This window comes from Barbus barbus (assembly GCF_936440315.1).
Source record: "Barbus barbus genome assembly, chromosome: 38".
Classification (NCBI taxonomy): Eukaryota; Metazoa; Chordata; class Actinopteri; order Cypriniformes; family Cyprinidae; genus Barbus; species Barbus barbus.
This window is the reverse complement of record NC_136716.1, coordinates 18860837-18875185: the sequence shown is the minus strand read 5'-3', so window position 1 is coordinate 18875185 and position 14349 is coordinate 18860837. Positions and strand designations below refer to the sequence as shown.

The window sequence follows — 14349 nt, the reverse complement described above, 5'->3', positions numbered from 1 at the left end:
TCTTTGTACTTTTTCCCTATGCTTCCGGGAATAGAAGCAAATTCTCACCCAAGATTAAAACAAGTGACAAGAGAAAGACCTTTCAAACAGATTAAAAAAAGATTTCGCTTTTTTTCTGTAGCGATAAGGTATCTCCATTCTTACGATTACAAAGACTTCTCTCTGGGTTAGTACAGGTTTTATATTTGAGTGCTCTAGCTGAACTATGCAATATGTTAGAACTTTAAAATCCATTGATTATTTCTTTTTTTTATTTATTAATTTTTAAAAAGCGAGAGCTTATTATTTTTTAAGCTTTCATATCACTCCAATCGATTTTAGGTCGTTTTGGGTCGTGATTAAATATGCAATTCTCCAGTGATCTAAATAAATAGCTTCACTTTATTAATGCGTGGCATATAGAAGATAAGTAAGTAGGAAAATAAATAATTCTAATAACCTATAACTTGGCTCCAATGCAAAGTACCAATCAAAGTATTTCCTAGGGTTAAGCAGTCAATATTGCCCAGCTGCTGTGCTATAGCAGCAGAAGAAGGGAGAATAATCAGTGTGAGGCTTGTTTTACTGCAGGGGGAGTTGCAAAATTGTGTAAACGGGCTGGGAGAGGCGCCTTGCTTTGTTTCTATGACTAGTTTTCCCCTTCGAAGACTTAAGGCTGCATTTGCCATTCTTTTTGTGCGAGATGCACTCAAAGATTACATCGTAAAAGTGGTTGATGCTCTCAGCTACAACAAACAGCTATTTAGAAGAAGAAGAAGAATGAAACAAAAATAGGGTTTGAAGACAGTGTGTGCATTCAAATGAAGGCATCTCCAAGGCTTCCGTTTTCAATTATGAACATGTCAACATTCCCCAAAGTTCCTCTGATGTTCTTTAAGATGGAACATGTGGGTGTGTTTCTTTTCCTCGTCAGAAGATGTGCTTTGTTTGTGGTGCTCGTTTGTAAAATAATATGCAGACAAATGCAAACGATTGCTGATCGGTAAAATCAGAAATGACACAAGATATGACATGTATATATTTTTTTAAACCGAATGATCTGTCAGACTCCTTTTTAGAAATCTCAATTCCTACATTTGCGCTTTATATTAACTACTTTTGTTTGTGATCTAAATAAAAAGAAATTTTGAATAGTGCAAATTCATGACTAATTATTCTTCCCAAAAATAAATAAACCGAGGGTTTGAAAAAGAAAAAAAAAAAGATATTTTTAGTATTATTTCATGTACAAGGAGATAAAAAGGAAGTTAGTTGTTAGAATTGATATATATTTTTTCATTTATCGGCAAAACGATTATAGCTTTAAATGTTCCGTTCACACACATTTTATATATATTTTTATTTCATGTATGTATGCATATTTAAATATATGTGTTATTTTAATACTTTTTAACAGAGATTTTAAAGCTATGAACTTTGTATATCTATAAATAAATATTTCTAAACATTTTGCATGGTGCAAATTCATTAGTACACATTTTCAGAACGAATCATAAATTGTTGACTCTGATAAAACTTGCCAAACAAACGTCCTATCCTCCAGGATTTGACCGCATCCTCTGCGAGAAATTGTGACACAGCACAGCATCACAAAATGCAGTTCTTGGATAGCAGTTATTTTGCTGTTTAGTTTTCCTGTGGCTCGCCTGCACCTTTCCCTGCTCTCATCCTGCCGAAGACTGCCAGCCCGCAGGAAGAGCGAACAGAGGGAAGCAAAGGGCTCTTGGTAAACGCCATCTCAGTGTGTGTTTTTTTTTTTCTCCTCCGCACCACCAGTGTGTGTTTAGTTTGGAGGGTATTTGAAGAGGTCGGGTGTGTTTGTAAACATGCCATACACGGCTTCTGCGCTCGCTGAATCGGAGGTGGCACGCTCTGAAGTGTTGGGTGTGTGTGTGTGTGTGTGTGTTTTCTTTTTTGGACACGGCATTCTTTTTCCAAACTGCGTAGCAGAGGAGAGACGGGGGAACGAGCCCAAATCTGATGGCACACCAATCGCGTCGACCTGGGTGATGAATTATTCTCTGTCTAGCTCCCTGGCTTGGTTTTATCACAGAGTCTGCCAGAGAACAGGACTGACAGCAGTGACAGCCCCCAGAACACATTTCCCTCTGACAACTGATACTTTCCTAATACGCTCCCTGCCTCTGTCTTGTACTACGGTCCGCCATTCTACACTTTTTATTTATTTAAGTGAAAGGGGGGCTTTTGCTATTGTATCCGAGGGCTCCGGTTCAGTCAAGCCACACTGGAACCAGATTACACACACACACACACACACACTCGCACACTTCCTCTCTTTCCACAACACATACGCTCGCTCTCTCGCTTTAGTATATCACCTGGTGTAAGTATTTTTGTTTCGTTTGCTGATCCAACAGGGGGCTCTCGTGCTTTAGAAATGTGTGATTTTTCAAGTCAAGTGAACTAATGCTTGTTTTTTCTCTCATTCTCCCCTTGCCCCTCTTCTTCACTTTCTCTCTTTTTCCTCTCTCTCAACCTCTTCCCATTGCAGAAAAGGTCACGTATTGCCTACAGTGATGAGGTGCGGAACGAGCTCCTGGGGGATAATGGGAGCTCCTCGGAGAGTCAGGTAGGGTGTTAATCAGGGGCTGTGCTTTCCCAGTGTGGGTGGCTGCTTGGGGTGAGGACGGGTCAGGGCCACGAGGGGCAGAGAGAGTCAGGCATTGGCACCCAGTCATGCAGAAGCAACACTGTTTAATGCAAAGCTGCCCAATGCTGAATGGGCTTTAGGCGCTAACCAGTGTCTGGGCAGCACCAGATTGGGGTAAATTCCCGCTTTCTCTCAGCTGTTCACCATCCGCCTCAGTCCTTATTCTTCTAAAAAATGCCCCAAAACCCCAAACCCCCCCCCAAAAAAACCCTGCAGCTTTCAAAGTTCCTTAAACTGAGGGTGGGGGGAAAACTATGTAAATAAAAAAAAATAAATAAAGGTTAGTATTATTTCACATAGGGATAAATATATAAAAAAAAATCTTCAGGTATCGGCAAGAAGTTGATAGCTATAAAGGTTCTGTTCAAAATTATTTTGAATAATAATCTCTCTCACACGCGCACATATACATATATTTATGTGTTTCGATTTTTAGTTTATATATAAATAAGTGTATGTGTGTATGCATGTTTAAAAAAAAAAATATTTCTAAATATCTGTAAACTTAAAAATATTAAAACAATTTAAATTATATATAATTTAATAATGTAAATAATATTTGTGTATATGTAACGTATGTGTAATTAATTTTTTCAGTGTGTTTGTGTGTGTGTACATATATAAATTATAATATAAAATATATGTTATATGTAAATATATTTGTTTATATATTTTATTATATTATATTCTCACTCATATACTCTAAAGTGGAATGTAACATTTTCCATTTTACAATTTTATCACCTGCACAGCTGTTTTTAAAAGGCAGACAAGTTCCTTTGAATAATTACTGCATTTAATTATCCTGCTATATTTATCGAATATGCCACATTTCAACATGCACTCCAAGTGAGTGTATTCACAGGCACCTTGTGAAAGAGCCGTGAGATCATTCGTAACTGCTAAAGTTTTTTTTTTTTTTATGTCTTTTCCCCGCTTATTAGCATTTCACAGATGACCTATGCACCACACATCTTACAAACATATGTAGCGTTAGCCGTGATGGGTAATTGATATGCATATTCTCACCAAATTAGTGGGACACAAAAAATGAGTGTGGCACTTCATATGAAGTTGAGAGTAGAAGTGTCCCTCGAGCTGTCAAACCCACAGCTAGACATTGATGGTTTTATCAAATTCTTGCCTTTCTTCCTTTTATAAAATCAGTTTATGACAAATCACATTACTTGAGTTGTTATTCAAACTGCATTCAATGACAGCTTCTTTTATCAAAAATAATTATGAATTGTCGTGGATGGCACAATAGCTCATTTGATATGGATTTTTAAGATGCAGGCTTTCATTCTTTATTTTACTTTAGTGGCATTTGAACAATAGGACAATAGTTTAAAAGGATTATATTTCAGTTCCTTAAGTTTCTTATTCTTTTTCATATTAGCCATTCTTTAAACACTTAAAGATAATTTGCCTAATAACAAGACATTAGAGACAATAACAAGAGATATGTTTTATGTTAGATTGCAGCCATTGATCTGGTAAAGGGATGAAGTGCTTTGGGATGTTCTTATATTTATTGTCTTTAAATGCAGTCAAGCTCCCCACTTTCTGTCACCTACAATATCAAAATCCTCTTTTCACACAAACACAAAAAAATAAGCACAAGAGGGTATGAGCATGAGCCATGTACACAATGTGTAAATAAATATTTAAATAGATTTTTTATTTTATTTATATATTTGTATTATTAATTACATATTTATGTATGTTTGTAAATAGACACGAATACATTTTATTAAATTATAAAAAACATTTGTAACACATTATTTATAAGTGTACTAAATATTAAGTTTATATTATTAATGCATTATTTATATTTTATCCATTTTCTCATAAAACTGATAATAAAAAAAAAGTTTAATCCCATCTTCCATGAAATAGAAAAAAAGAAATCTCATAGACGTATGTTCTGACATTATGTTCTGTATCAGTTTTCCACATGCATTTTAAATGTGCATAAATATTTTTTTAGCGGGGGAAAGGAGGACCAGTTTTCTTCCCGATCAGACCTCAGGTGTTGAATTAACTTCATTTCCATTTAAAGAAAAATAATGAATTAAACTAGGGATGCTAACACAAGACTTGCTGTGAGTGGAGTGGTCGGAACTTCAGGGTTTTTTATCGAGCGAGACAGGAGCGATAGAGCGGAGGAGAAGAGATGTAGGGGTGGGCGGGGGGGGCGACTGGGGTGAGTCGGTCAATTTAATTCCTCACGATCTAAAAGAGGTCAGGATCATTTCATATAGCCCTGGCTGAGCAGATCATTACCAGTCACAAATCTGTTCGTTACATGGTGAGGATTTATAGCTAAGTAAATAGGGAGTTGTCATAAGTTCTGAAAATAACGTGTTGGCCCGGCGATAATAGCTAAAGGACGATTTAATAGAGTTCGGCATTTATTCGTTATCTGTATGCGGACAGAGACCGAATTGGTGCTATCGCTCTTTTTTTTTAATAATGTGGTGGTCTACCGTTGCTCTTTTTTCTTCAGCATCCCTCCCCCTACCCTTTCCGCCGAAACGCACACATTTTTACCACACACGTTCTTGTGTGAGCACACACACTTTTTTTTTTCGCACGCGAATACTCTACGGAATAGTTTCGATTTCAGACACAGCAGAAGGCATGGCCACGAGAGATTGGGCAGGTTTGAGCCGGCGTGGACCAGATTTTACAGGCTACAAAGGAAGCAGATTACCACTTGTATCGAGTTCCGTATTGGAAAAAAAAAATCTTTGTTTGAAAATCCGCTGATTATCATAACAGAAAAATTGCAGCAGTGCAGTTTCGAATAACAACCACATGAAAAAAAAAACGAAGGAATGAACTCATCACAACATAATTAAACAGTTTCGCGTTTTTTTTTTTCTTTCTGCCGTTTCCCGAGAAATGTTTGCGAGTTCAGGTAAAGCAACAAAAGACTGGTTGTCTGGTTTGGTTTAAAGAGAAAAAACACAGCAGAAAAGAACAACAGCAAGCTTAAAGTCTTCCAGATTCTCCTGGTAAATCCTCGGCGAGGGCTCGCAATCGTCCAAGCAGCACAAATATGATAGAACAAGGTTTGTTTGGTGTTCATTGAGACGGTCTGCAGGGTTGTGTTTAGCTCGGGTGGGCTCACAGCAAACCTAAATAGCTACTTCTATAGCGTATTCACAAACTTTGGCCTTTTGAATAATGCAGGCAATGCATTAATAATACTACAAAAAATCAAAATACACAGCTAGTAGCTGCAACGCGGCCCGACTTATTTCCTGGTTCTCAGTGTAGAAGTTATTTTTTTTAACTTAATATTGAAGGTTAACTTCAACATTTTAACTATTTTAATGTAATTCCTCTTTTGGAATGATATGTTTTATTATTATTATTATTTGCTATTCCATAGCATGCTCATTGTGTTGTTAGGGTATATGTAATGTAACTTGTATTAATTTGGGACACAGCTCCAATTATTTAATTATTTTTTAAATACTTTTTTGTATTTCATATATATTTTCATGTTTTATTTTTAATAATAATAATTTTATTTCCTACATTCAAATTTTAAACTGAAATGTACAATTTATAGTTAAAGACTTATTTTTATGATGGTTTTTATTTTTGTTTAGTCCTTTATTTATATATTTATTTATTGCAAAAGGTACTTTATACCAGAAACATTGCATCTAGTTTTAGTGCCATACTTAGCTTTGTTGTGAACCCACGGCAGATGTGAGAAAAAGATTTGAAACAAACCATGCCCACCGACAGCGGCCACCACCGCAGTTTAACATCACGACCATAGATTCTGCCTTTTAGGTGAGGTATTAAGTTTATAATTCATGATCCGAGTTCTGCCTCTTTTCTGATATGATAGCGAATGATTTAAAAATAGCGAAATTCAAAATGACCAGCGCACACAAAAAGAGATGAGAGGCCTTTAATAATGGCCCAGAGCTTCCCCTTAGATCTGCTAACCTTTAATCTCTGGCAAGAAATGGAGATTAAAAAATCACCTGCAACGGCTGACAAATTAAGAAACTTGTCCTTCCCCTCCTCTTCTGAATATGTTGTGTGCTGCCGATAAGCAACTCACCTTTTGCCAAGAACGCTTGTGTTACATAAAGAGGCTGTAATGAAGAGCTTCTCTAAATGCTTAATGTACTTGATTAAGTTGAAATTGCATTAGCCTCTTTCAGAGACCATTCAAGAGCTGCTGAATTCACTGCAAGACATACATTCTCTATTTTTCTAGTTTTAATATGTAATTCCCTTTCATCAAAAATGAATAACCCAATTTTTGCAATGTTTTTTTTTTTTTTTTTCCATGGTAGATTGTTTCCATAATAAGATGCAACCGCTTGGCTTTATGTTTATGTATATATGTTCCTCCCTTATGGGCCTAATGCATAGTAAACTCTAATTTGACATTGATAGCGAGTCAGAAACGATGAGCACGTCCTGTAATAATAAAAAGGAGCATTGCTTGGTGTCACTTTCTGTTTCTTAGTCCAAAAGTAGGAATCCTGCGGAGTTGTTGTTAAGGAGCCTAAATCCTCAGAGCTTCCATCCTTACTGTACAAAATCTTTATTATCCTACTGTACCGCTAGTGTTTTCCCCCCTTATGCCATATCAAGTGCTGTGATGTGACTGTTTCTCTCCCCCTCTTCCTTGATGATGATAGTTTAGACGTCGCGAGTTGAGAAATCCATTCCCAGTCTCTTTGTTTAATGTGACAGCACTAGAACTTGATCTTTGTTTGTTCAAAAAAGTCGGCATGAGTCTCGTGTTTAGCTTCTTTTAATGTGTTTGTCTGTGATTTCTAAATGCTAAACATGCAAACAGCTAAATCGTCAAGGTTAATTCTGTACCCAGCCGCATGACTGATCTGCTTCCTGCCATGTCTCGGCTTTTTATCTATCTCTCACTCTCTTTCTCCCTCCCTCTCTTTTTCTCCCTCCCTCTATTTTGTGCCTTCATGTGGCAGTTGATAAAGTTACGTGAAGAGGTAAGTGCTGCTCTTCCTTCCCGTTTTGGTCTTCTCTTTTTTCCCGCGGATCCTCCATTCATTTTCCCCCTTCGTCAGAATAAAAAGGCCTAATCTGATTTTAAAGTCTCTTTTGACTGAGCTCAAAATGAGGCTCGTTTCTACATACTGCTCTATGAGGAACTGAATCAAAGCTGTTTCACACCAAACCTTAAAAGATTTAATCAGCTTGTCAAAACATTCACCCAATATGAAAACGCAATTGAGACGTGCTGTTATAATAAAAAGGGAGGGGGAGATCTGGATATGCTTTTATTTTCTTTTAGTGATGGGTCAACCATTCGTCCAGCAGTAGTCGATTAGTGAGGTTAACTACTTTTTTTTCATTAGCATGCTGTGTTTTAGCTGTTGTGTAGTCTGCATGCTAAAATTGTAACTATATTTAAACAATATTACATTTAGTCATTTAGCAGACGCTTTTATCTGAGGACAATGGAAGCAATCAAAATCAACAAAAGAGCATCTTATGTGGCCAATATTATATTCTGTGCTATTTTATCTTAAATTTGAAACAATGAAACACTAAAATATAAGTTAAAACAACAAACAGTGAAAATGGCTATTAATTATGAGATTTGTTAAAGATTATATTTAAAGCAGTCTTAAGTCTTTAGTGTTTTTTAAGGTATCTAAGGTAAAGTGAGTGTTGACAGCAAAAGTAATGTAAATATACAGATAGAGGAAATGAGCACATATATACAGTACATATTCATACACGCGCGCACACACACACAGACACAGACACAGACACAGACACACACACACACACACACACACACACACACATACATACATACATATATATATATATATATATATATATATATATATATATATATATATATATAAAAATCTAAATATTGAGAAAATTGCCGCTAAAATTGTCCAGATGAAGTCCTTAGCAATGCATATTACTAATCAAAAATTAAGTTTTGATATATTTACAGTAGGAAATTTGCAAAATATCTTCATGGATCATGATCTTTACTTAATGTCCTAATGATTTTTGGCATAAAAGAAAAATCTATAATTTTGACCCATACAATGTATTTTTTTCTATTGCTACAAATATACCCCAGCGACTTAAGACTGGTTTTGTGGTCCAGGGTCACACATATGTTTTATAGAGCATTTATTTTGAAAATAAATAATGATTTTCTTATTAAATAGTATACCACTGGTATAAACTCCTTACTAATTTGCACCTTATAAAATAAATAAAGTATATTTAAATGTTTGTTTCCCATTTTTTTTCTTTTTTTTTTATTAGCATACATGGCTCTAAATATAACAGAATTATGGATTTTCAACCAACTGCTGAGTTTTCTTTGTGCAATGCTAGGAAGCCCCAGACATTTCCCCCACTCAGCGAATGAGAATACAATAGCCTGCCTTTTAGTCCGAGATAAGGGGACGATTTGTAATGTCTTTTTGTATTTGTAGCATTCATCCTTCTTGGAAGTGAGCATGCATGTGGATTACTGCATAAAAGGCCGTCGTCTCGAGCTGTGTGTGCTTGTGTGTACGTTCACTTGCCGGTATCTTCATCTCCTGTCTAGGGTTGTATGTGTGTGTGTTGTTGTTTGGACTTGGGATTCCCCTATTCATAGACACATGCAGACACACACAGAATACAATATCTGAAGATCTTCATTCATAAAGGAAGCCTCCTCTCAGTGGAGGACTGGATAGCACTGCATCATGCTTCTGCCTGCTTTTGTAAAGATGTTTAGTGATTGCTAATCTTTGAAGATAACAGTATTTACAATGCAAATTTCTGATCCTTTCTATCTTGAAGAAATTGTAAAGGCGCATTAAATATTTATGGATGGGAAAAATGAAAAACCTTATCTTTGCTTCTGTCATCTTATGAAAGTAAAACGACACTTGCATCATTTTACTAATTCATTACTACTGTAAGTATGTGTCATCCTGTTATGTACTGTAAAAAATAACAACACAAATTCAAATATAATTATCTAAAATGCCTGATAATTTTCTTTACTCTTCCCCATCTCAAAGCTACACCAGAATCATTCAAGTAAACAATACAGAGCATGCTAGAAGATCCTTTTAACTCAAATAAGAGAAGAAATTCAGTGTGTAGTTTTTAAATCTCACATTTTGTTTCCTTCTCCCAGCTTATACACACTTAGCCTGCTTTTTAAAACTGTACTTTTCCTCAGCTGGAAAACATGTTTAAATATTTAGCACCCTTATTCACAGCTGTTTGACACTTGTAATTCTTTTTCTTACAAGTCCCAAACAAACGGTGGAGAAGATCACATAGTCAGTCTGAATCATAGCTGTCATCATTATTCACTTTGACTCTAACACCCCCCCCCCCCCCCCCCCTCCCCATTTGAAATAATAAGGAATCATCAAAACTTTAGAAAATTGCGATTGTAAGCGCTCGTGTTTGATATTGAAAAAAGGGGAGAGAGAAGGGAAGACAATTCTTTTGAGTCACATTCGCATTGTTCCTGGGTTCCACGTTAATAACTTACAACTGAAGTGTGGTTCTTCACAAAATAAAAAAATGCAAAGAAAGAAAAAAAAAAGGCGGTCACGAACGCACCAATATTTATCATGCCCTCTTTAAAAGAAGCTTTTGTTGAATTCCATAAGACCAAAAAAGAGAGACAATTTTGACAGTTCTGCCGCTCCAATAGTGAATAAATCAAGAAAAAAAGGGTTTCTTTTATTCAGGTCATTTTGGTCCATGAAAGTGAGTGATATGCATCTAGGGCTTTTTGTTTTAAATATCTGAACTGATGTGTTATGTCTAACGTGCTTTGTTGCTCATAATCACCTCCTTACGGATGCATTTGGATCCACACGTGAGACGTTTATAGAAAAAAACAAATCCGCTGGAGCGAGGTAATTCGTTTTGATAGGCCATTCTTTAACGTTTTCAGGAAGTCGCCATTTCTTCGCGCTGTTATCGTCACTGCACCTACAGTGTGTGTCACCCCCATTCCCCCGCACCCCACACACACGCACAATAGACATCAACAGCCCCCCCTCCCTCAGAAAAATAGACCAACTGAGGGAGTGAGAACGAGCGAGGGAGAGAAATTCAAGAAAAAGCTTTGAAGTGGCTTTCCGGCGCGCGAGTCTGCTGGCCGTCTCCCCGAGACGTGTCACCTTTGCCGAGAGGGAATAGGAAAATCACGTTTCGAATGGTAATGATAACATACTAATCACTTGAGCTCTTTGAAGACGGGGGAGCGAGCTACTCTGTCAGTATCCCTGGCTGCCTTGTGCTTCCAGGCACACAGGCACATCCCTGGTCTAGGTGTATTAGTTTAAGCGGTGCATGTCAATACGTCCCCTCCATCTCAGCTGATCCAGAGGGGCTCATTAGGCAGAGATGGCTCCCTTTTCCCCATACGCACTCCCACCCCCGTTCTCCACTCTTTCTCTATCTCTCTCTCTCTCCCTCCCTCTATCTCCCACTAACACCCCCTCCCTTAAACTATTAAAAAGTATTTCAGCTATTTTAAATGACATCTGTCAACTGAGAGGAGGAGAAGAAAAAAAAGTTCAGTTTTTTTTTCTCCCTCTTTCCCTTCTCTGTGATTGTCAAACTTTGAAAAGTGAAATGTCGTCTATTTTTCATTTCCTTGGAGTGATTAGCCGCTACATATTTTGACAGCTTAACTAGAACTGGAAACTTGTTTCTCTCATTTTTTCCCTCTGCCTTTATTCTTTCTGTGCATGTAAATAGGAATAAAGGTTAACGTCCTTTAGAAATGTAGTTAGTTCTCTCTGTTATGTATTTACAAATAGAAATGCAGTGGTCTCATTCAGTGTTCACACTCATACATGATATGGCTTACCATAAAATCTTAGTTTTTTAGTATCTGCTGTGGGGTTCAAAAGTTTAAGACTACAAAGTTTTGAGAAAGTTTTAGGATTGTGTCAAATTTTAAACGGAGACGGTATGATGTGAAATGAAAAAAAAAATATGCATTACTGACTTTGTTCAGAATCTCAAAATAACATAAATTTGTGACACTGATCATGTACTGATCATACATCACTGATCATACAACTACTTTGTACTGAATGTTGATGTTCCATTGATGCCAAAGATATAGATCATTCTCAAATCATGCTGAATCACATGATCATCAGATTTTAAAGGGAGAAAACGGGGAAAAACTAAAGACATTCTGAATTTCATTTTTTTTAAATGTAAATTTTCACTTAAATTCATGCTTATATACTATAATTAGCAATTAAAACTTAAATTAAGAAAAATCCAAAATAAAAGCATTTTTACAAATGAAATTTTGGACCTCACTGTATTTTATTTCTAGCACGTATATATTAACGTATGTATGAGATATTTAGTTCTACATAAATTCTGTTGTTTCTAGTATGTATACCAGTCAAAAGTTTGGGGTCAGTGAGAGTTTTTTTTTTTTTTTTAAACTTCCTGTTCATTCCACAAAATATTAGGCAGCACTTTTTTATCAATTGTGATAATATTAAGAAATTAATATTAAGATAATTTTAAAAGTCTTATGCACCAATTCATCACACATGCTATCACCGGAATATTTTATTTTATAAAATGTATTAATATTTTAAAATATTTATTTTTTATTTAATCTGTTTATTTTAAAATATATATATAAATTTTAAATTGTAATAATATTTTACACACTGTTGTTAATTTACTGTATTTTTATGTTGTTATTTTATGTTCTCGAAACATGAGTCTGCGACCACTTCAGAGTTTTCAGTATGGCCAAGGTTATTATTTTCCTGAAATTAGTTGAATCAATGTGCAATATTAATGTGCCTGGCCCTTGACCATGATGTTTATTTTAATCTTACATTTATGACTTCTGACTTTGTAAATCTGTAACTCGACACAAGCCGTACCAACCTTTCCTTGAAAAAGTTTACACGCCTTGTTGGTTTGCATTATTTACAGTGACCCTTAAAACATCCAAAAAGCACTGTAGAGAAACCAGCAAGCGTTTTAGACAGCATACACTTTTAAAAATACAAGGTTTTTTTCACATCGATGCCATTAAAGAGCCATTTTGGGTTCCCCAAATGTCCTTCAGTGGAACAATTCTTAAAAGAACTTAGTGTAAAGAACTTTTTTTCTACTATAAAGAACCTTTTGTGCCATCTAAAGCTTCCATGGATGTTTATGGTTTCATTAAAAAAACTTAGATACCAATAAATACAACATTTATTTGTAAAAGTGTATACATCAAATAAAAAACATAGTGTAACAAGGGTTATGGTGGCATGCTGAACTTGTCAGACTAACAGATATTGGGTAATCTGAAGCAGCATTTGAAAATATATTACAGCTCAATTAGCCATCCCTCCCATGCTAATCTTTGCCCTGGTTTTAAATGTGAGGTAATGAGATCTGGCAGCACCTTCAGAACAAAGCCACTGCAAGAAGGAAGCCTCAATTAAAAAGAAGGAAAGGTGTTAGATTGGAGCTCCGTCCTTTTTTCCTTTGGAATTTGCGCGACGATCAGTCCAATTTATGGAAACGCAACTCATAATTAGACGTTCTCAAATCAATGTACAAGTTAAATTAAAACTAAGTGGTCTGTACCCTTTTGTCTTAGCGTGTCTATTATTGTGTTGAAAATGTCTCTGTAAATAATGTCCCAGTCTTCTCAATCACTCTCATTGTTTTCTTTCCATCTGTGGTTTGTTTTCAGAGAGCACATCTGTTGGACAACACAGAGAGGCTGGAAAGGTCATCTCGAAGGCTGGAAGCTGGCTACCAGATAGCGGTGGAAACTGGTAGGCATTCTGGGTAGGGGGGTGAGCGACAGCAAATTGTCTCGCTCGTATGCGTGGTAAAAAGAGAGAGAGAGTGGAAAAACAACGCCTTGACGACTGGTGACATTTTCAGAAGCACATCAAAGAGAAGCAAGGGAGAGAGAGGTGTAGAGCAGCAGCCGCAGTACTGTTAGGCTCACACAAAACACACCACCTTATTTCCATTCACCTACCTGTGTGTGTGTGTGAGAGAGAGAGAGAGAGAGAGAGAGTTTTAATATGGGTACCAAATGATGGCGTGTCGACTAGAATAAACAACAACACCCTGCCTCCACCGTCCTGCAATTTTTCAAGCTAAATAAAGACCCAGATCTTTTAATAAACCGGTATCTAAATAAAGCACTTTAGACGTCACCTGATTCGCACCTGTCTGAAGGTTAGTTTTTATCTTTAAATACAAGAAAATGAACTAATTTAGATCTGAAATAGATTGAATCAGCAGGCTTTTTTTTTTTTTTAGCCTGACAGTCACCGTGTTGTTGAAGCAGAGTGTATTCCTCAGAGACGTATCAAAGCTCGTTCTTCAAGAAGCTACTGGCTTTCTTTGGCTTCTGCCTTAGTTTTGAAAAGTTTGTTAATTTACATTATAATGGCAGGGTGGCTTGTGCGCGACGTCGACACAGTTAATAATTCCAATCTAGAAAGGGTTGCACAGACCAGTGGTGTTTGATGTCTCGCAAGAACAACTCACAAATTCATAAATGCAATCTGCATTTTTTTTCATTCCTGCCCTGCATACATTTATATATATATATATATATATATATATATATGTTCAATTCACCGAAAGAAGTCCCTTTGTTTTTC

The 14349-nt window shown here is 36.3% G+C and overlaps 1 protein-coding gene across 4 annotated transcripts in view; it reads left to right on the top strand.

The window, feature by feature from the left end:
- Positions 1-14349, top strand: part of vti1a (vesicle transport through interaction with t-SNAREs 1A) — a 134423-nt gene that overhangs the window by 18185 nt on the left and 101889 nt on the right. For 2 of the 4 annotated variants that reach the window (XM_079398075.1, XM_079398077.1), the window contains exons 4-6: positions 2513-2590; positions 7654-7674; positions 13419-13503. In XM_079398075.1, the coding sequence (XP_079254201.1) occupies positions 2513-2590; positions 7654-7674; positions 13419-13503 (184 nt within the window). The remainder of the gene's footprint in view (positions 1-2512; positions 2591-7653; positions 7675-13418; positions 13504-14349) is intronic. The other 2 variants (XM_079398076.1, XM_079398078.1) reach the window with 1 other exon arrangement.